This window comes from Oryctolagus cuniculus, chromosome 4 (genome assembly GCF_051225735.1).
Source record: "Oryctolagus cuniculus isolate XC-2025 breed Fujian yellow rabbit chromosome 4, ASM5122573v1, whole genome shotgun sequence".
NCBI classification, from domain to species: Eukaryota; Metazoa; Chordata; class Mammalia; order Lagomorpha; family Leporidae; genus Oryctolagus; species Oryctolagus cuniculus.
Genome location: NC_142870.1, coordinates 164,964,726 through 164,988,786, shown reverse-complemented (window position 1 = coordinate 164,988,786; position 24,061 = coordinate 164,964,726). Strand labels below are relative to the sequence as shown.

General features: G+C 46.3%; 1 protein-coding gene across 9 annotated transcripts in view; it reads right to left on the bottom strand.

Moving 5' to 3' along the window:
• The window catches only part of RBMS3 (RNA binding motif single stranded interacting protein 3), a 1,620,164-nt gene that overhangs the window by 1,595,229 nt on the left and 874 nt on the right, over positions 1 to 24,061 (bottom strand). For 7 of the 9 annotated variants that reach the window (XM_070072889.2, XM_070072890.2, XM_070072891.2 and 4 more), the window contains exon 1: positions 23,581 to 23,940. In XM_070072889.2, coding sequence (XP_069928990.1) covers positions 23,581 to 23,805 — 225 coding nt within the window. In that variant the 5' untranslated portion in view covers positions 23,806 to 23,940. Of the gene's footprint in view, positions 1 to 23,580; positions 23,941 to 24,061 lie in introns of those variants that run through there. The other 2 variants (XM_051858893.3, XM_089331200.1) reach the window with 1 other exon arrangement.

Genomic DNA, 24,061 nt, shown 5'->3' with positions numbered 1-24,061 from the left:
AACACCTCTGTTCAGAAGTGAGAAGGCCACATTTGGGATCAGGAGTGATTTCACAGGGAGTAGGAAGACACCTCCACGGTGTGACTTAAGGATCAAAAACAACATGATTTAATTTTCCCTGGAGATATGAGGCCAAAAAGTCAACTGTACTCAATATATTGTGCTTGGTCTGAGGTACACCATAAGATGGAAGAAACAAGGGCCTTGTACCAGACAGAACCTACTGAAATCCCAACTCCACTGGAACCTGTGCCTTAGCCCTGAAACTCAATTAATGTAATGGACAAATGAAGGTGATAAGCCTACCTTACAAGGTTTCATGAGGAATAAACAAAATAACAGATACAAAGAACATTTAAGTCAATTCCTGGCCGTTGTAAAGTGCTGATAGCAACGACAACAATTATAAACCCAGTGACATGGCCGGCGCCGCGGCTCACTGGCTAATCCTCCGCCTTGCGGCGCTGGCACACCGGGTTCTAGTCCCGGTCAGGGCACCGGATTCTGTCCCGGTTGCCCCTCTTCCAGTCCAGCTCTCTGCTGTGGCCCGGGAAGGCAGTGGAGGATGGCCCAAGTGCTTGAGCCCTACACCCCATGGGAGACCAGGAGAAGCACCTGGCTCCTGTCATCGGATCAGTGCGGTGCGCTGGCCGCAGTGCGCTGGCCACGGCGGCCATTGGAGGGTGAACCAACGGCAAAAGGAAGACCTTTCTCTCTGTCTCTCTCACTGTCCACTCTGCCTGTCAAAAAATAAATAAATAAATAAATAAATAAACCCAGTGACAACAGTGGCCCAGAAATCATCCAGTACCTCAGCTGGATGACTGACACATAGACACTGAGGAAAACACAGGGGGATGAGATATGCAAGTGAGAGTGTTACAAGGAGCAGTGACATGAACACAAGTCCCAAGACACCCTGTGTAGACAAAATTCACTGCTACCTATTTGAGTCCATATCTTGAAAATGTTTGATGTTTGAACAGAATGCTCCCTGCCCCAACCATGTATCAATAGTATATATAGTTCACAATGCACTTGGCAGCTAACTTTGAAATTACATGATTCTTGCTGAAATGTGTATTACGGTACGGGCTTCACATTATTTTTTTATTTTGAATTTCTTTGAGAAGCAAAGGGACAGAAACAGAGAACTCCCATCTGCTGGTTCACTCTCCAGTTCTTGCAAAAGCCAAAGCTAGAAGCTGGGAACTCAAGTCTCCCACCTGGATGGCAGGATCCCCAATACTTGGGCTATCACTGATGCCTCCCAGGGTCTGCACCAGCAAGCAGCTGGAGGCAGGAGCTAGAGCCAGGAAGCAAATCCAGGCACTCTGACATGCGACTCAGGTGTCCCAACGAGCATCCTGACTGCCCGGCTAAACGCCTACCCCCGGTTCATGCCATTTTATATTTTAGTTATAAAGAGAAACAATATTAACTTTTGTCACAAATATATACCTAGTTTCATTAAATGTGACTATTGTGAGGCAAGCTAAGTTCTAACGTCTGGGATCCGGGATGGAGAAGGTGGCCTTTCTATCAAAATCCAGCCCAATCCCCCCTTCCAGAGGACACACTGGCGTCTGGGAAGCAGCTGTCCCATGAATGATCACCTCCAGCTACCTTGGCCCAGCCACAGGGAGCCCGGCTGCCTCCAGTGGAGTGGGACATGGCATCACCGTCTCTACCCCTACCCCTTCCACAGGCTGCTTCCCGGAAAGCGGAGCAAGACTGCTCCAGGCATCCTGTAAATATTAGCTGGAGTTTTCTCCAACTGAGCCACAAGATGAAATAAATCATCAGTGTGATGAGCTTTTTTGAATAAGACAGCAAAGTTTTTACTCAGGAGTTTGTTTCTGGCTCAGGTGAAAGCAAATGTAAAGGGTTTATTCATGTGTGTGTATACTGACTGGCAGAACTGAAGAAAACATGGCTAATTGAACACAGCATATACTTCATTCAGGAAATCCAGGACGACTTCTTAAGCCCCTCACATCTCACAGAAAATGAAGACTTCAGGGCGATTTTATGCTTGTGCTGCTACACCTCTCCCATCCAGTGATTGAGAACCCTCACACAAAACTACTTCAGTTTTATCTTTCTTGACTGAGGGCACTTAAGGGGTGGGGAAAAAATCTCTCACCGCCTCGACATTGCGACTGGCTGGCTGCTTGGAAGTGCCACAGTGTTTGATCACACTGGGGTGATCACTGAGCAACAGAAAGCAAAGAACGTGTGTTGGCTCATTTCTCTCTTTACAGTTTGCAGGAACCATCACCCGCTCTTACATCATAGTAGCTGACACACTGACAAGGCCTAACAACACAACTCCACATCAGAAAACTCCATCAGGAAGACCCCGAATATCGCTGAGCAAGACGGTGCCATACCTTATCATACACCACCAAGGACAAGCTCTCCAGCCATGCCTGACGGCTCTGTCAAGTCACTGGCACCTCTCTGACCAGCAGCCCCAGGCACAGTCCAAGTCTGTGGGAATCCTCTTGTGAAATGACTGGCCTTTTTTTCACTGAATTTTAAATCTAGCAAATATTAAAGAAAGACATAGTATTTTTATAATAACCTAAAAGGCACCATTAGTGCATTTCCAGGAACAATGCATCCATTTTTTTAGCACTCACACTTAAGTGTATCCTGCCATGATCCCTGACCTAAAAAGTAGCAAGAACTGTGCATTTGCCCATGATAAGCTGGGATGGGTATACTACATGGCCTGAGGGCCAAATTGGGTCCCACTCCTGCATTTGTACACAAAATTTTATTGGAAGCCACACACATTCATGTTCAGATCGTCTATGCCTGCTTTCATAATACAACAGCAGAGTTGAGTACAAGAGACAGACTGTATGGCCCCCAAAGCTGCAACTGTTCAGTGTCTGGTCCCTTGCAGAAAACATCTGCCCACTCCTGAAAACAAGGGGCAGGCTTCCCATGGTGGGCTCTGAGTAGTAACGCAGTGGGACCAGGGCCATTTCACAGTGACTGGTTCGGCTCTCTGCCAGTAAGTTACTGTAACCAATTTGGAAGATTAAAGCTTTCAAGATTCAGGTTAGAATCAACAGTTTCCCTTCTTCACCAAGAATTTCCTTACACATACTCACCAAAATTAAAAATGAAACCTGGACTGTGCGTACACCTGCTTAACAGTTTAAAACCCATTGGCTAAGAAAATGAAATAAGCATTTGAAAAAGTTACCTGTATTCCCACGTCTATCGCAGCTCTATTAACAATGGCGAAAATATGAAAGCAACCTAGATGTCCACCAACTGATGACCAAAAAATGTGGTATACATACATGATGTAATACTACTCAACCACAAAGAGAAACATAATGGGCGCAACTGGAGATTATTATGCTCAGTGAAATAAGTCATATCCAAAAAGACAACTATCACATGATTTCTCTGATTTGTGGTAGTTAACATGATAGAGAATAGGAAAAAAATTGATGTATATGAGGGAAATTCACATGTTTGGATTTGTTAATTATTTATAACCCTTGTCTATATTCCTATATTCAGTGACCTTTCTACATTTTACTTATTGAACTCTTTATTTAGTGGACTATTAAGCCTTTGACTATTAATTAAATTTAAAGCATTAAAATTAAAATTAAAAATTAAAAAAGGAAAGAAACGGAAGGAGAGGAAGGAAGAGACGTATTATTATTCTTAAAATTGTATCTATGAACTACATTAAATCTGCAGTACTCTTTATATTGATAAAAATGTAAATGTAAAAATTAAAAATAAATAAATAAATAAATAAAGTAACTAGGTAAGTTTCAATAACCTTCTTTATTCCAACATGACTGATCTCATGGGTCACCAAAACTTTCCAGGGCTTGTTCTTGATCTTACATTTTAAAAAAATTAACTATTTGGGATAAAATGTTTTCCTGATTTGAAAATTCATAAGCATGGATTAATCCATAATAAACCAGATAAGAAAACATTGGTACAAAATTTAATGAGAGCATAATAGCTGTATAACCTGAATTTGCATCAATTTTGGGTGTCAAGACAGAATCATCACAATTCCTAGCGATGAAGATGCCCATCTTCCACCTTTAAGGCAACAGGAAGAGTCCCAGAGAGTTTCAGTAACAGGAATTCTTGCTGTAAGGAACTTTCTCCTCGAATCACTCTGGAAATTAGATCTGGGCAAAGGAGGAATCCACAGACTTTGGAGTCTTGACTATGCCATAGCAATTTAAAAGCCTTGGAAGTTCTCTGTTTTAAAGCTGCCCCTAGGAGCTGGCATTGTAGCACAGCAGGTTGAGCCTCCATCTGCGACACCGGCATCTCATGAGAGCGCAGGCTGGAGTCCCGGCTAATCCATTTCCAATCCAGCTCCCTGCTAACGTCCCTGGGACAGCAGGGAAAGATGGTCTAAGTGCTTGAGGTCCTGTCACTCACATGGGAGACTCAGATAGAGTTCTAGGCTCCTGGCTTTGGCCTGACTGCCCCAGCAGTTGTGGCCATCTGGGAAGTAAACCAGCAGATAGAAGATCTCTCCCTCCTTCCCTCCCTCTCTCTCTCCCCTCTCCCTCTCATTCTCAGTCTCTATAACTCTTTCAAATAAATAAATAAATCTCAAAAAAAAAAAAAAAAAACTTCCCCTTAAAATCTTATCCTTATAAAATGTACACAAAGGCAAAGCCCCCAAAGATCTAGAACATTCTACAGATCAGGGCTTTTAACCCGCGAACTACTGACACTTTGTGCCCAAATGCCCGTGATTGCTGATGGCTTCCCTGCACACTGCAAGACACCCAGCAGCATCGCTGGTCTCTACCCACCAGATGCCAGGAGCAGCCCTGCGATGAGTGTGACAACCAAACTTGTCTGCAGATATCGCCGAACAGTCCATGGGGGGAGGGGCAATGGTGCCCTTAGGTCAGGAACGGTGCCCTTAGGTCAGCAACGCTGCCCTAGATTACAGTCAGACCTTTAATTTGCCAGTAGGTGGTCACTGTCTCCAACCTGTACAAACACATCCACACAGTTGTAAGTGAGATCCACTCCCTTCGGAGGTGAAGTGGCTACATATCCTGGCACAGTTTTTATCGCCACCATGCTCAAAAGGGCTAATGTTTTCTTCGGAAAATTCTGTGTCATCTTCTCGGCTTTATCATCTTTTGCTACAGGACCCAGATTTCCTTCCTAGGATCCAGCTGACACTTAGAAGGCACTGCAAGTGACTCACTTTCCAAATCCCATTCATTTCAACAGCACGATGGATGGCCTCCTGTAACAGGTTAGGGCCAAAAATACAAGTAGCCCGCTTTTGCTACAAACAAAGCCAAATGTGACAGGTTATTGCTTTAAAGAGTAGACGTTAGCAGATTTTTTTGAGATGTATTTATTTATTTATTTAACAAAGTGACAGAGAAAGAAGGGAAAGAGAGAGAGAGAGAGAGAGAGAGAGAATCTTCTATCTGCTGGTTCTCTACTCAAATAGCTACAACTGCCAGGACTGGTCCAGGCTAAAGCCCAGAGTCTGGAACTCCAGCCAGGTCTCCCACATGGGTAGCAGGAGCCCAAGTACTTGGGTCCCCCCCTGCTGCCTTCCCATGCACATTGACAGGAGCTGGATCAGAAGTGGGGCAACCTGGGCTCCAAATCGCTCTCTGATGCGGGATTGCCAACACGGCAAACGGCAGCATAACCTGGTGTGCTGCAATACTGGCCTCAGAATTTATTTTTATTTACGTTTAATTGATGGACAGGAACTGTGTGTTTTTGTGGAGTGCACTGGGCTGTTCTGTCCTATGTGGAGAAAGGTGCAATCAAGCACACATCCACCCATCACCTCATCCACTTCCCTCTCTTTTGCAGGGAGATCCAACAGCATTTCTTTGACCGTGCCAACACTGAATGTGGTGTTTTACTTGTGATCCTTTTAAATCCCAATTCAATTACCATGCTTATTTTTCTGATGAATCATGAGCAGAAAGCCAGGCTGTTTTTGTAGAGTGATATGATCCTGACCTGGAACATCACTTCTGTCAGCCTCTGTTTTACCTACTGGGCACTACACAGACACTTGGTCTAGCTATGCAGAAGGTTAGACTATCTTAGCTAATCCAGCATGAAATTAACTCTTTATCCAACTTTGAGTTCTTTGAAGATAGCTGTTACATACTGACACCAGAAGAAAACGGGGAAAAATAAAATGAAGTACCAGGGCAATGTGTGTTGCTCTATGCTTGTATCTCTACATTTGATAGCCTTCAAGTTGCAGATCTCAGCTCTAAGCCACAATGAAACTCAGGCATCAAAATAAAGACTTCACACACATTTTCCAACATCGCAGCAGCTGTGAATGTTTGGTCTTCGATACTGCTTTCCCCTCAAGGATTCTCTCTTTTCCTCTACCTCTTCTTCCTTCGCTGCAGGGCTACCCAACCCACAAAGCAGCATCTGATACGTTGACATGGCCACAGACACCATGTCCCTGTAGAACCCAGAAACTCTGCCACAAACACAGAGATTTCTTTGAATACCAAACTTCCTAGAAGCAGAAAAGTAGAAGAAAAATGGACAAGTGACTGTCCCACATTCAGGCTGTGACTCAGAGCTGAGCGCCCTTGTTCAAACACACAGAGAACGCACACTTGTTTTTGAGTGGTGAGCAAGGAACAACGCAATGGTTAAGGCAAGAAAGTCTTCATAGGGCCAGTGCCGCGGCTCACTAGGCTAATCCTCCTCCTGCGGCACCGGCACCCCAGGTTCTAGTCCAGGTCAGGGCGCTGGATTCTGTCCCGGTTGCCCCTCTTCCAGTCCAGCTCTCTGCTGTGGCCCGGGAGTGCAGTGGAGGATGGCCCAGGTGCTTGGGCCCTGCACCCGCATGGGAGATCAGAAGGAAGCACCTGGCTCCTGGCTTTGGATCAGCGTGGTGTGCCGGCCACAGCGCAACGGCCGCAGCAGCCATTGTGGGGTGAACCAACGGAAAAGGAAGACCTTTCTCTCTGTCTCTCTCTCTCACTGTCCACTCTGCCTGTCAAAAAAAAAAAAAAAAAAAAAAAAGAAAGTCTTCATGGGTCAGAAACCCATTAATTATTCCATTTCCCTTTATCCTTGCTCCTTATCCATGCAGCTTCCCTGGTTTCAGGTTGCCCGAAGCTGTTGATGTCACAGAAAGCAGAAGCCTGTTGGGCTAAGCCACAAATCCCAGGGGTGAAAAGTGAATTCTGACGCACAAGACTGCAATGAGCTCCCACTTCATGTCTTTGGCTCCGATGTAATGAAACAAGGCGGCAGTGACTAATGGGTAATCACGGTTCCCTTGGAGACAACTCTAACTTTCCACAAACACGCTAATTTTTCTGTACCTGTATGTCTTTAATATTTGTTTAAATGCTACACAGAATACCAGAAAGGTGTCGGTATTATGGGCTTATCCATGTATCTTTTTCTTTCCTGATGATTGTCCTATGAGTGACACTCTGACTCCCTGTCCAGATTATCTGGCACTGCATGGATGAAGGAAGGGAGTTCACAGCTCTCGCTTTGATTCCCTTGCACTGCTACACTCTGAACGTGATGCCTAGGGCCCTCCCAGCTAACTGAATGTGTAAATAAAAGAGTTTTAGATCACTTCAAGGTGTCATTCAAATTTTCATCCTAGCTACAAGGGAGGAAATTCACCAAATCCACCCTGGGGCCGTTTTCCCATTTCTTTTCCTGCTGACACTCATGTAACTTGCACAGCAAGTCCCATATTAGGATCTTTTAGGACTAATTCCCCAGTCCTTCTGCCAGTCTTAAAAAGATCACTCAGAAATTTTCACTCATGGATGAAAAAAAGAAATACAAAAAGGGCTGAAAAGGCACTTTTATTATCAGCTCCCCCTTTTTAACCTCCTCTGTTTTTCGCATTCGTCCGTCCCCGAAACCACCGGTAATCGTAATCGTAACACTCGGAATTCCACTGAGTGAGCTAACAGGAAGAATAGGGCACCTCAAAGGCGTAACTTCGTAACCTAGTGCTCTTTATCCATTATATAATCTGAAAATTATTCCCTGCCTTGTTGTTGCAGGCATGAAGGCTCTGTGATGTTAGATGTGGGCTCTTAGCAAGATTTCTCTGCCTGTGCATTCTGACAATAAGTACCATCGTCGTGATCCACACAGTGTGAGGACAATCATTAGTAAATGGCTAAGAGGAGATGTCAATGGTGCTTCAGGCAGTGGTTCAACTACCCACTAATAAAGGCTTTGAACTTGGATAATAGAAAATACATCTCTTGGAACCACTTCACCAAGGGACTGTTTTCTATAATGGTCAGGGACAAATACCAAGACTCAGTGGAATACCTAAGTAAAAAATAGCAACACCACTAGCCAAAGTTTCTGAATGTGATCTTACTCTAAGCAGCCTCTATGCACAACAGTATTGGTAGTTCAAAAACAATTTGTAAGTAATCCACCACAAACCTAAAGCAAACTCAGGAAAGCTGTAAAAATCTCCATCCTTGTCAAAGGATTGGTTTCAGAGGATCTTGGAAGGATTCCAGTGAGCAATGGCTGGTGCAGCCGGAGAGACATCATAGTCTATAATGTCATTGTTCGTTTAACAATGATAGAGGTCCGGCACCGCGGCTCACTAGGCTAATCCTCCACCTGCGGCGCCGGCACACCAGGTTCTAGTCCCGGTTGGGGTGCCGGATTCTGTCCCGGTTGCCCCTCTTCCAGGCCAGCTCTCTGCTATGGCCTGGGAGTGCAGTGGAGGATGGCCCAACTCCTTGGGCCCTGCACCCACATGGGAGACCAGGAGAAGTACCTGGCTCCTGCCTTCGGATCAGCGCGGTGCACCAGCCACAGTGCACCGGTCACAGCGGCCACTGGCGGTGAACCAACAGAAAAGGAAAACCTTTCTCTGTCTCTCACTGACCACTCTGCTTGTCAAAAAAAAATATATATATATATACCAGCACTGTCCAGTGTGGTAGCCAGTGGACTTGTACTTTTCTTTTTAGCATTTGAAGTGTAGCTAGTACAAATGAGGTATTGAAATTTTAATTTTATTGGGTTTTAATTACATTTACATGAATGTACATGTCTGCTGACCACCATACTGGATAATGCATGTCTACAAATGGAGGAGAGGAGTGTTGAGGATTTGAGTATATGGTGTAGGCAAGTGAGGAGGCATTGCTGAAGAACCCGGAAGCCTACGATGAGGACAGCCAAAGTTTTGGCTTGATGCCACTGCCAAGGGACTGCAAGTGAATGAATGGCTGCTTCCCAGGCTCATACTGAATTCGTTAGGAATGAGTACTGCGACTTGTTAGCAATGCCTAATGGGACACAGGACAGGGAGCTTTGGTGTCCATGTGTGGCAGGCTCCCAATTATCAGCATGAGGGGAACTTGAACTCTGTAGAGAAAGTAGAAAGAAAAGGTAGAGGTCACGTTATAAGACCATAAGATAGGTGGTTAGTCTAGAAAACAGACTACATTGTTTTTATTACTTTACCTTAAATTGATAGTGCCATATAACATGGTAAGGCAGGGGTTCTAGATCTATGCCTACAGGTGGGTGTCAGATTGTTTACTCAACTGTTTATTCATTATCTGTCATATTTACTTAGTTGTTTACCTCTTTAGCACCTGTCTATCCCACTAGAGTGTAGGCTACATGAGGACATAGACCATCCTTTACCTATTTTTCAAAGATATTAGATAAAAGATTGTCAAAATGAACATTTATATCCAGTGGTACTTGTCAAAAGTATTTTAACCTGTCAACTGAAGACTGAATAAAGAAATTATGGGATACGTACACCATGGAATACTACACAGGGGTAAAAAAAAGGATGAATCTGGAAAACATCATACTTAGTGAAATAAGCCAGTCCCAAAGGGACAAATACGATATGTTCTCAATGACCTGTGAGAACTAACAGAGCACCTAAAAAACAATCTGTAGAAGTGAAACTGACACTTTGAGAAGCAATGACTTTGAACACCCCTTGTCTCGACTGTTGAGGAACAGTGTGTGTGTGTGTGTGTGTGTGTGTACAAATTGTTGAAATCTTTACTTACTACAGAGTTGGTTTTCTGTGTATAAAGTTAATTGAGAATGAATCTTAGTGGAGAATGGAACTGGTAATGGCAGAGAGAGGAGGAGGAGGGGTGGGAGTGTGGGTGGTAGGGTTGGTATGGTGACAAGAATCACTATATTCCTAGAGTTATACTTATGAAATGCATGAAGTTTACATTCCTTAAATAAAAGTGAAGAAGACAGACCTGGTCACTACCCTCATGGTGTGCACTCAACAGATGATACAATTAAGAAAAGATGAATTGGGGGCCAGTGTTGTGGCACAACAGGTAAATCTGCCTCCAGCAATGCTGGCATCCTATACGGGCACCAGTTCGTGTCCCGGCTGCTCTACTTCCATTCCAGCTCCCTGGATGGCCCAGGAAAAGCAGCAGGGGATGGCCCAAGTATTTGGGCCCCTGTCATCCACATGGAAGAACCAGATGGAGTTCCTGGCTCCTGCTCCTGGCTTCAGCCTGGCCCAGCCTTGGCCACTGCAGATATCTGGAGAGTGAGCCAGCAAATAGAAGATCTCTCTTTCTCTGTCTCTCCCTTTCTCTCTGTAACTCTTTCAAAGAAATAAATAAACCTTAAAAAAAGAAGAAGAAGAAGAATGGATGATTCCCTATCAGCAGGGACCTGACTTATGACACAGGTAGGGTAAGGTCAAAACGGGAAACTTCCCTGAGGGTTGGAATGAATTTTGAAAGCTAATAAGGAATTAACTAGGCAAAGGGGGAGGAGGGAAGGAAAGGAGAGGGCAGAACATTGTAGACAAAAGCCTTAGGTGGGATATCGTGAACTCCAGAAACAGTTAAAAAAAAAAAAAAAAAGTATTTCTGTCACTCGGCAAGCAAGACAGAGGGACAGGAGAGAAGCTGACAAGGTCAGCTGAAGATGCACCTGGAGGAGACTGCGGCTCGAATCCAGCCCCTTAGATCTCCCACACACCCGAATTCACCCAGTATCATCCAAGGGCATCCTTCCCAGGAAAGGCCATGTGGCCACCAAACGCTCTACCACACAGCCCCTTTAACTCCAAGGAGACATTCTGTGTTCAGAGGCAGAGGGGATTCATCCACCCAACAAAACCAGGAACTGCACACACACACACACACACACACACTAACACACACTCACACACATACAGACAGAGACTCACCTGTGTAAGAATCCATGAAAGGCTTTTGCTCATGTGTTACTGGATATGAGTTTCTATTCTAGTCAGCTCTAAGGAAGGTAAAAATATTATTCCCATTTTAGAGTTGAAGATCCTGAAACTCAAAGGAAACGTGACTTGTCCAGGGGTTCACAGTTAGAGGGGCAGAGCCAGAATTCAGAGGCACACCATGCACCTCCCGCTCTCTCCCTTGTAAGAGTGGTTTCTTCCCAACTGCGGGCCTCGTGGGAAATATCAAATCTGAATCCTACTGACACAAATATCACCAACCATGCAACTCCTTAAAAGCTCTTGGTTAAGGTGACTTTTATCCTGCCCATAGAGCCTTCTCTTCTCCTGCCAGGAAGACCTTCACAGTGGACTTCTTAAAACACACTTCATAGTTGGAGGCCTTGGGGAGCTGACTTGGAAAGTTCCATATCACGTTTTCAGACAGTTAATGCTGTTCATCCAATTCAAATCCCGAGCCTTACTTAGAACTTGTTTTATAAGTCAACTGAAGGCTGGCGCCGTGGCTCACTAGGCTAATCCTCCACCTTGCAGCGCCAGCACACCAGGTTCTAGTCCCAGTCGGGGCGCCGGATTCTGTCCCGGTTGCCCCTCTTCCAGGCCAGCTCTCTGCTATGGCCCAGGAGTGCAGTGGAGGATGGCCCAAGTGCTTGGGCCCTGCACCCCATGGGAGACCAGGAGAAGCACCTGGCTTCTGGCTTCAGATCAGCGCAATGCGCCGGCCACAGTGTGCCGGCTGCAGCGGCCATTGGAGGGTGAACCAACGGCAAAGGAAGACCTTTCTCTCTGTCTCTCTCTCTCTCACTGTCCACTCTGCCTGTCAAAAAAAAAAAAAAAAAAAATAAGTCAACTGAAGACCCTGGATCATTCACCTTCTGAAATACAATGAGTCATTTTTCAGGCTCATGGATCAAAAGCTCGAAAGCTTACCAATGGCGTGTCTCAAATGCTGAGAGTCTATTATGGTCCAAATGCCCTACGTGCATTCTATACATAGAGTGACCCACTGTCCCAGTTTACCTGGGACCGGCGACTCTAGCACACAGGGCTTTCAATGCTAACCTGGGATGCGTTGGTGGCTCCAGCAGGAGCTCGATCCTCCTACCATCACCACAGATAAGAGAATCCAGACCACTGTGTTCACATGGTTTGTGTAAGACCCTCACAGCTTTAGGAACAAACTGGGGTATGAACTGGTATCTAATTTCCAGGGGTGAACTCCAGCCTGGCTGCCTGGGTAACCTCCCAGCAAAATTTAACTGAGAGGAATGGACCCCTTTGTGCACTGAGAGGTGAATGAACACCTCAACCCTTCCACTTCTCTGGAGAATTCTCACTTTCCTATCTTCTGGAGTGCACGGGTTTTTCTCAGGACTGAAACAAAACTGGCCGCATTCTCTTTGGCCTTAAAGTCAATGTTCTGATTTGTGTATCAACACCAGCCATGTTGTGTCATCTGAAGGATGCCTTTAACACACCCAGAGCAGGACAAGCAATTTGAGCTGGGAGACTAACCAGAAAATTAAAGGAACAGGCTTTGGAGTCACAACTGAAGACGCAGAATAGGAGCTGGGAGACTTAAATTTAAGGCATTCCTCTGCCACATTCAGCTATGTGATCTCGGGGTTGATAACAGTTATTTCTCAGCGTCACCCTGCAGCAGAAAATGAGATCATCCAATGTGAATCTACCTCGGTTTGGGACTGGCACATGATAAGTGCCCAATAAATGTTAGTTCACCAACACCCAAGAAAGGAAACTTGAAATACCCCTCACTTTGTAATGTCCTCAAACTTCCAGCAGGATTTCTGAAAATAATAGACCGCATCAATACGGACACAAACCACCCAGCTTTTTCTAAATTCAGCTGCAAATGTTAGACATCTTGCCCAAGAAACACAGATAGCAAGCAGGCATGTGACAAGATAGTCAATGTCTTCAGCTGATAGGAAATGCATATCATTACACACCTACCAGAATGGCTACAATTAAAAATAATCACAATACCAAGTATTGGCAATGATGCCGAATAACCAGAATTCTTCTGCATCTGATGACAAGAATGTAAATGAAACAGACAACTTCGGAAACAGAAGGGCAGCTTCTTAAAAAGTGCAGCACACACGTACCACATGACCCAGCAATCCTATTCCTAGAAAGGCAACCAAAAGAAATGAAAAGATATGTGTGTGCATGCACGTGCGCACACACACACACACACACACACTTGTGCAGCTATTCAAAAAAGCCAAAAATCTGTAAGCAACCCAAATGCTCATCACCAGGAGAGCAGAAGAATAGCACTTGCTGTATCCACACAATGGGATACAGCTGAGCAAGCTAAAGGAACAACTGATACACACAAGATGTGGGTCTCAAATACATCTTCTGTCAAGCAAAAGAAGCCAGAAACAGAAAGCAATATACTCTTGACTCCGTTTCCATGGGATTCTAGAGAAGGGCGGGGATAGAAGATGGGATTACATGTCTAGGAACACAAAGGGACTCGGGGTGACAGACAAGTCCTACCTCGTACACGAGGGCACAGTTACACAGGTGTGTGCGTTTGTCAAAACTCTTCGAACACCTGAAGGGGACAAGTTTTGCTCACTATAAACATGCCAAGAAATCTGGATGAAAAGAACAGCCACGGTAAACAACAGAGGGTCTAGCCTGGGGAGTCAGGGGCCATCCTGGGAAAGCTGGAGAAGGAGGGACAGGACACAGCCAGTCACTGGGTGCCATGAATGAAGTGTGGCCTTTGACTCTGGGTATCAGGGGACCAAATAAGGAGAAAGCAGGCATTCACTGCCTAGTGTCTCGGTGTGTCCCACAGTGTGATTTCACTTGGCTACTCCTAACGCTTCTGACAGAGGTCAGCGCTGAACCTTACGAAATGTGTTAAATGGCCTCACTTTTTAAGAACGAGCTGGCAGAGTCACTACCCTCCTTGCTGCCTCCAGCTGCATTTCTCAGGGAACTCAAGAATGACTTTTTCTTTTTTAATTATTTTTCACAAGTGATGACAACAGGCTGGCCTAACAACCTGCATCCCTCTGACTGCAACGCTGTGCCCATGAGAAATGGAAGGTAAACTCAGTAAAAATGCCTCATCCCGATCTCAAGCCTCGCACAGGGAATCCCCAGCAGTTCCTGGCACCCAGGCCACACATGAGTAGTAGGAGTTCACACAAAAGAAACTGCAGGACACAAGAGGAGAGAGGGGATGCAGGGGAGAGAGAGAATGGACGGGGTGTTAGGTAAAGGCTTTCTCAAGAAAGGATACTCTATTCCAAGTTTGATTTATTTATCCTTTTCAGCGCTAAAATGCCCTTTATGAGATAACGTAATGTCCTCTCTTGTCACACAATAAATAAGAGTTAATTCTATGTATGCCTCTACATTTTCTTTTAAATTCCAGAGAATTCCCAAGTTTGGAAACCACTGCTGGTCAGTGCTCCTCTCAATCCACTAATTAGACAGGCAATGCCAAGCATCCTGCCATGCCATCCCAAGGCCGTAGTGACGATGCACCTGCAGCCACACCTCCACTGGATCCTACGTCAGGCTTCTGAATCCTGCCCAGTCCCCTCTAATGCATTCCTCACTCTGGAAAGCCCTTGCTCGGCATTCTCAGACCCTCTGAGACCTTGTGAAACGGGGCCTCCCCGTGCTCCCCTCCCGGCAGTCTAGTCCTCACCTAGTTTGGTGCCTTCATCCCTGATGACCTGTGAACAAATGTGTCCCCTCCACTAGACGATGGGTTCTTCTCTATCAATTTCACAGCCCCACAGTCTAAAAAATTCTATTATATGTTGACTGAACACATCAACAATGAATTCAGTGTGGGGCATGTGTTGTGGTGCAGTAGGTTAAGCCACACCCTGTGATGCCAACATCCCATATGAGCACCACCTGGAGTCCTGGCTGTTTCCCCCTGCTAATGTGCCTGAGAAAGCAGTGGAAGATGGTCCAAATACTTGGGCCCTTGCACCCACGTGGAAGACTTGGAAGAAGCTCTTGGCTCCTGATATTGGCCTGGTCCAGCCCTGGCTATCATAGCCAACTGGGGAGTGAACAAGCAGATGGAAGATTTCTCTCTCTCTATGCCCCACCCCCCCGCTCTCTGTAACTCTGCCTTTCAAATTAATAAAATAAAAAGCTAAAGGAAAAAAAAATCCAATATAACTACTATTGATTGAGCACCTACTATGTACCGGGCATGGTGCTGGAGGGTGTGTATCTACCCTTAAGAGTGAGCTTACCGCCTGCACTTGCCACCCAAATATGAGAAAACAGGGGCCAACGTTGTGGCATAGGTGAAGTTGCAGCCTACACTGCCAGCATCCCATATAGGCACCAATTCATGTCCTGACTGCTCCACTTCCAATCCAGCTCTCTGATGCACCTGGGAAAAGCAGTAGACGATGACCCAAGTGTTTGGGCCCCTGGCATCCACATGCGAGACCTGGATGAAGCGCCTGGCTTCGGCCTGGCCTAGCACTGGCTGTCGTGGCCATCTGGGGAGTGAACAAGCAGAAGGAGGGTCTCTCTCCCTCTCTCTCTCTCTTTTTCTTTGTCTGTCCCTGTCTCTCTCTGTAATTCTGAACTTCAAAAAATAAACAAATGTTTAAAAATATATATGAGAAACATCCTATGTTTGGTCTCTCCTGTAGGACTTCTCAGTGTGGTGTGAGGTCAAAATGTGAGGGTAGAAACATCCGGATGTGTGAATTCAATGGTCAAAAAAAAAAAAGATTTAGGAAGTTGAGCAGGTAATCAAATTGCTTTAATGTATGTAACATAAAGAAGGCAATGTATTTTATTCCAATGGACATGAGAACCATGAAAAGTCTGTATTTTAAACCATCAGGGCCCAGTTGCATCCATTCTCAGATTATCTGCTCAGCAGATGTGTGTAACTAATCTCATTTTGCAGGAGGAGAGGCTAAGAATGGACACATTCTGAATCAGACCCCTATCAGAAGGCCAAGAGGAGAAATCCTGTGCAGAAGATGGATTCCAGCTCAGGCCACCTGAATGCGCGTCCTGGGCAAGGGGTCCTCAAGTGCCAGCCCTGCCTTCAGTTAGGCGAATCACGTCCTGGAGCTCCATCCTCTCCCCTGTGAAAGTAAAGCGCAGGCGTAGACCAGACCCCACGGGCCATGTGTTCCAGCCCGGTTTCCTAATTCTAAGAGTGTGTCACAAATAAGAACAGTGATCAAATTCTCGGCCCCTCTTGCTGTACGCACGTAAGCAAGAGATTTCTTCATTTTCTCTGCCCTTTCCTTTAAAATGGTAGGAAATTCAATGCTAATAACGTCCTAGATTCTTGCTCAAATGTGTCTGTTTCTGTTTCTCTTACCCCTTCTTTTTCCCCACTCTCCTTTTCTTTCTTTCTCCCTTTACATATTTCCCTATTGTATCCAGGAAAAGGATGACTAATATCCATTCCCTTTAATCCAGTAACAGAGTCCTGACAGTATCCCCCCCTCAGGAACTGCACCCCTTCCAAAGTATACACTTTATCAGAACTTTCAATGAGCGGCCCCACCCTCCCCTGCCAAGAAGCAGAAAATGGGAACAGGTACTTGGTACAGTAGCTAAGTTGCCACTGGGACACCCACATCCCATATCAGAGTGCCTGGCTCAAGTCCTAGCTACTCAGCTTCTGATCCAACTCCCTGCTAATGTCCACCTGGAAGGAAAAACAGCAGATAATGACTCAAGTACTTGGGTCTCTGCCACCCATGTGGGAGACCCAGATGGATTTCTGGTCACCTGGCTTTGGCCTAGAATAAACCAGGGGTGAGTTGGGGTGAACCAGCAGATGGACGATCTCTCTCTGCTTCTCTGCCTTATAAATATTTTTTATAAAAAATTAAATACTGGGGGCCAATGCTGTGGCATAGAGGGTAAAAGCCGCTGCCTGCAGTGTTGGCATCCCATATGGACACCGGTTCAAGTCCCGGCAGCTCCACGTATGATCCAGCTCTCTGCTAAGGCTTGGGAAAGCAGTAGAAGACGGCCCAAGTGCTTGGGCCCCTGTACCTACATGGGAGACGCGGAGGAAGCTCCTGGCTCCTGGCTTTGGATCGGCACAGCTCCAACCATTGAGGCCATTTGGGGAATGAATCAGTAGATGGAAGACCTCTCTCTTTCTCTATCTGCCTCTCCTTCTTTGTGTGATAAATAAGTAAATATTTAAAAAAAATTAAATACTGGATCCAAACAGCCAATTAGATAACCTTTCTGGGGAATGCATTCATGTCAGTGCCCTTGAAATACTGTTCATCAGCTTCTACCACTTACGCTCTTCTCAGCTTCCCTGGTTTCAGGATGTCTCCAACAGCCAGCTCTACCATTTTTCCTTTGATTTTTGTGATCACCTTTCAACCTTACAATAAAATACTTTTATGCTCAAATTAAATTCAATTTCTGTTGCCTGCAACCAAAAAGCCCTAACAGATACAACTTTTTAGCTCAATCATTTTTCTTAAGCCCTAAAACTCACCACCTACTTCTCCTGAGAAGCCATAAATGTAATGTGTAAAAGTGAGGCAATCCATCTGCTTTAGCAGCGTCTTATGCACATCCCGGAGGTCCAAAGGGGGGGGAGCAGAGACTTTCTGTCCTGGTCCTCTTTGCCTCTCATGGCTTCTCACTTCTACTCTATTCAGTCTATCCACAACTCAGGAAAATCTGCCCACCAGGAGAAAACACGGGAAAACACTTAAAGCCCATTGGATAAAACCATATTGATGGGCACCAATTTGCTTTGACAGCAGAAATGGCGGGTCTACATCATGTCCAGCCCAGAATCCAAGAACTGAAAATCCTGGGGGAACTTGGAGCCCCATCCTGTGGGCCTTTTCAGGACCTTGCCCCAGCTGTTTATTATTCTAACTAAATTACCTGGAGACGCTTCTTGGGAAGAAGGTTAATTTTGGCTTACAGTTCAGAGGTTCATAGTCCCAGAGCGGACAGCCCCATGTGTTCAGGCATCTGGTGAAGCCAAGGAGAGTGGAGGGATGATCACATGGAGAGCCAGGAAGCAGAGACACAGGCAGCAAACTCTTCCTCTAGCTTCTAAAAGTGTCTCCTATAAACCATCCTGATCCCACACACGGCACTGTCCAAATCCAGCCCAGTCACCTGCCAAAGGCTCTGCCTTCACACACCATAACTGGATCAAGTCTTCATCTGAATTCCTCTACCACTAGCATTAATTCATTAACTGCTAACTTCAGATTGCAGCTTAGACACCTGCATGAGTTTAAGGAGCCCAATCCTATTCAAACCATAAAAACATTGCCTGAGCAGTCATGGCCTATGAAGCATTGAGTCAACAACTTTCCATGGTGTATCTCACACAGCAGCCATAGGCCGGCATGATAATTATTTCTACTTTACAGATGAAAAGACTGCAGAGATTTGGAAAGATCAAGACCTTGACTGAGATCAAGAGCTACTGTAAGATAGACATCCTGCCTAACCCAGGCAAGTTTCTGTCTGTGCCAGACACTGCTAGCTAATGGAAACCAAAGGAGTCCATTATTCTTCATGCCAGAAAAAAGAGCATGTGGGGTGTGGCATCAAGACAAAGTGCTTTGATTTTGTCACTTGCCTTTTTCCTTCTACTTGCCACTGGAGACCTTGCTGTCCTCTACATATGGACAAAACCTATCTTACCTGAAGCAGGAATGTTTTTCAGGTTAAAATCAAAATAAGAAGACTTTCTACAAGTGTACAATACTCAAAGGCTTCGCCAAAGTTGTAACTCCCACAGGGCTTGCTACAGTAGATACAGAACTTCAAGGACCACAACTTTTGCCTTTTATTGGATTCTTCCACCCACCCACCCCACATACATACACACATACACACATATACACACATGCACACACACATACACACATGCACACACACATACACACACGAACATACATACACACATATATATACACACACACACATACAGACACATATACACACACACATACACACACACACAGGCTAATAATTGCTCTGAAGTTAAATGTGCCTCACAAATACCACTACGTAGAACCTTTTAGGAATAAAGGTTTTAGATACCACAAGGATAGAATGCAAAACATTAATACTTTACATATTCACTCCAAAAAAGAAATTCACTGGACAAGTTTAGCTAACAGAATTATACAAACGGTCATGTCTTCATTGTCCTACACATACCATGACTATGTAGGATGTTAATATTCAAAGAAGCTGGGCAAAGTGTATGTGGAACTCTGTCATGCCTCTGTAACTCTTTCCTGGATCTAAAGTTAGTTAAAAATGAGAGGCTTTCTAAAAAATGTAATGGACAGTCTGGGCAAGAGACTCCCTAGAGCACCCTCCTAAGAAGAGGCTTTAAGATAGATACTGACGGAATGCAGCTGAAGTGAGAATCTTGAGTTATCTTCACCAATGAAGTATCATCAACAGCAGCTCTTGCCCAAAGCCACAAGAATAACATCTTACAAACCAAGACTGTAACAAGAGCGAAACAAAAAAGAGACTTTGGTCATGACACTTTACATCTGGGCCATGAATTGACCTTCTGAAGGCAAAACATCATGGTGACCGGTGTGCAGGGAGGGTGGGGGGAAGTGGAAATGAGCGGGGGACGAGCAAGGAAGAAACAGGGAGGATAATGAATGAGAAGCAGTAAAGGGGGACAAGAACGAGTCCCTCTATTGCGTATCTGGGATCACGGAGAGAAGCCACGCATTCGGGGAGCTAGCTCGATAACACGAAGGCACTAAGAACCTCGGAGCACCGGCTCTCAGTATAAGGAACTTTTTTTTTAACTCCCCCCTCCAAAAAAAAGTTTCAGAAACACCCATCTAAGAGTTATTAGATATAACCAAAGCATGTCAGAAGAAAGTTTAAAAGACGCTAAAAACATGGACCACTTAGGGCCTGCAGAAAACGCAGGAAGAAAGTTTTGAGGAAGACTAAATCCAGCATCAGAAGCACTTTCAAGGATTAGGTCTCCTACTCATTTAATCCTCATTCCCAGAATCAGACAAAAAGTCCCGTCCAGTTCAGAGGATTTCTTCTCACACATGAGGAAGAAGTTCTTGAAAAAACGGGTGATGGGCCGGCGCCGCGGCTCACTAGGCTAATCCTCCGCCTGTGGCGCCGGCACACCGGGTTCTAGTCCCGATCGGGGCGCCGGTTTCTGTCCCAGTTGCCCCTCTTCCAGGCCAGCTCTCTGCTGTGGCCAGGGAGTGAAGTGGAGGATGGCCCAAGTGCTTGGGCCCTGCACCCCATGGGAGACCAGGAGAAGCACCTGGCTCCTGGCTTAGGATCAGCAGCGGCCATTGGAGGGTGAACCAACGGAAAGGAAGACCTTTCTCTCTGTCTCTCTCTCTCTCACTGTCCACTCTGCCTGTTAAAAAAAAGAAAAGAAAAAAAAGAAAGAACGAACAAACGAACGAACGAACAGGTGAGGCCATACCTCAGCAGCTCACCAAAGGTGCCTACCACACAGTTTGTGAGTGTCAGCACTGAGAGAAGAGACTGTTTCTCGCAAGAATTTGCTATGGACCTGCCTAAAGCAGGAAGGGGGAACCACTGGTTGAGTGAGGGTCTTCTCCGAGTCCTGGAATCAAATCATACACCATATGAAGCCACTTTTTCAATTCTTTGTAGCTGCTGCGGGGGAAGCAGGCATCGTGACCCTGGGACAGAAGCACCTGTCACTTCATGAAACCCTGACATAGAAATTCCCTGGACTGGTCCATTCCAGAGATGTTCTAAGGACACAGGACTGAGAAAATGCAACTCAGGAGACAAGCTGATGTGTGACACGAAGGTTCCATCTGTTTTCCACTAAGACAACGGAGGTAAACTCATGAGAGAATACATCACAGCCCCAGACCAGAATCTGTAGGAGACGCCACTGCTCCCACAACACTTTATCTCCATTCACATCCTACTTACAGTCCCCATACTTGGAGGAAGATTTAAGATTTTAAAAAAAATCTGTTTTCAAAATTTATATTTTATTGCTCTCATGAGCGAGAAGAAAACAGAACAGTCCAAAACATGATGTCTGCACATTATTGTTTTTAAACTACTGTGATAATCTCATCGTTCTCATCCCAAACAGCTTGGAGAACCACTCTCCACTTCATCCCAGTTTGTCTTCCATTTATTTTGGCGGCGTAATTTTGTCAGACACCCAAAGGCTTTCCCACCAAGAAAACCAGGATTTGCTGAGAAAAATCTGTTTGCAACCCATATCAGTATCCATCAGAATCAAAGACAGCTATTGCAAACGTCCTCAAACTCTTAGAAGTACCAGAGTCGGGCAAGGGGTTAACCCAGCTGATTTTCTCAGTTCACTTAAGAGAAGGATGCCAGAGAATTTTTTAAGGTGAACACCTGGAGGGAAAAAAGTAGTATTTTGTTTCCACCTCAAGAAATTGCAGACAAACATGAAGCAAATCACAGCACCGGAATACTCAATTATCTGAACATGCTAATTAACTAAATGTAATCAACCTGCTCCCAGGCCTCTCTTCACCTGCAGTAATATTTCTGGTGCCACTGCCTTTCTTATTCCTCACAACCGGTCGAACGTTAGACAATCTGCATGGTGCATCAAAGGGAAACAAATAAGCACGGATTTTTGCTGATGGCAGGAATTTCTCATGCTCAGGCACATGAACCAGCAATATGGAAATGGCAGCACTGCCTCTATATTTTAATTATTCTCCACACCTATTGTACAAAAGAGACTTAGGGTTCAATTAGGAAATATGATGCTCAGTTATGGTTATTTCATAGAACTGAGCACAGTCATTGAAAGTGGTAAAAATGCAGTCATGACAGAATTAAATATTCATGAAATCAAGAGCGACTGGAAAGCTGAGGATATCAGGATATTAAAATTCATCATAGTTTTCACAATGTAAATCTTGTATGCATTTGTAAGGCATCCCGGACGGGTCTAGCTTGTGTTCAAATTCCAGTTCCTCGGTAGACTTCCATTTAAATAACAATATTGATTTGGGTGGATAAACAACAGTCTTGAATTGTAGCTCAGTTTCAAAATGCAAAACAATTTTTTTTGAACATTTGCAAACCCGAACTTGTTTAAGTGAGCCTGTCTCCGAACACAAAACAGCAACACCCAGTGTGATTCCAGCATACTCCAGGTATCCGTTTAACCCACTCAGGAACGGCCCCCTGGAAACCAAGGCAGCCCCCGACAAGGGGCACTTGAGAGGGGATGCAGGTCCTTTCCAACCAGCACAAGCGCCCATGTTCCTGTGCCCAGCGAGCGAAAGTGACACTGACTGACTTCCTCAGTTCCAATATTCTGATTTGCTGAACCAACTTTTCCCCCAATATCAGCAGCCAGTTTCAAAATGCATTAGCAAATACACGTGTACACCTTATCCAGACACAACTGAGCATCACTGGCTCCCACGAAACTACACTCCAAGTGTGTCTCAAGAAGACTGCCTGGAGACAAAGCTATAATAAATACACTCTACGAATATTACCAAGGCATTATTTTCTATGCCATTTCCTCTACTTTGCAATTTTCTCAGCAGCAGAAACATCAGCCCCAGAGAATGGCATTTGAGCCATTTCTTGCTGGAATTCAATTACCGGAAGAACTCCTGTCTCCACAGTAAGTAGCAGCTACCCCCTGGTCTACAATGACACAGCAGGGCTGCAAGGGATGTGCAGGCTCCTCTGTGCTGCCAGGCACTTGGTCCCTGCCCTCCCAGGTGAGGAGGGGGCCCTCTGCCTTAGAGCTGGCTTCGGCAGAGCTCGCCATCTGCAGAGGAACCAAACTTTGCTCCCATTGTTACCGTCCTTAGGTTGATGTCACCTCCCTCCAAGGAGTCCCAGCGGCCACTCAGCAGCTGCTGGAGACATGTTTCCCCCAGCCCTGGAGCACCCAAACAACGCCTCGGGTTACCCCGGGGAGGGCAGGCTGAGGGCTCAGCCCTGCTCCCCCCCACCCCGCGGCGAGGCGCTGCGCTCTGCCCCGAGCATCACCCCGCATGCACCAGAAGACTTCGCTCTGCACACCCCGCCGCACACGAAACCAGGGCAGGCGGACTTCCGCACACGCCTTGCAGTTGGGAAAGTCACTACCGCGCGTGGATTCCCCTGAAACCCCACGCCCGCTGCACGGCGGCCGCCCCCGCCCCGCCCCCACACAGACGCGGGCAGGGGGCTGGGGGAGCGCAGGGGTTAAAGTGGCAGCCACCGCTCGAGCGCCTCGGCTGTGCTCCCACGGTGTCACCGCGCCAGCACGGCGGACCTACCTTGCCCTCTCCTCGCTCGCCGCTGGCTCTCGCCTCGGGATCGTCGCTGTCCTCGGCGCCGGCACTCTCGCCGGGCAGTTCATCCTGAGCCAGCTGCTGCGGCGGCGGCGGCGGCTGGGGCTGGGGCTGGGGCGGCGGTGGCGGCGCCGGGCAGGCTCCGCCAGCCCCCTGGGAGCGGGGGATGGGCTCCGGGCGCGGAGAAACTCCCTCCACATCCATCTCCATCTTCCCATTCACTGGAGGGCAAGACAAAAGCGGAGCGGAGACTTGGCAGCGGCGCCCGGCGGCTCCTCAGCTGCCCGCGGCACGCATGGCTCGCCGAGGAGGGGCCGCCTCCCGCGCGCCCTCCCTCCTGCCGCCCTTCGCCCGCGCTCCCCGCGGCTCCGGCACCGGCGGCGTGCGGGCCCGGGCGCGCGAGGAGCGGCGGGCCGCGTGTCCTTGGCGCGGTGGCCTTCAGGCGCCCCCGGCAGCCCCGCTAGGC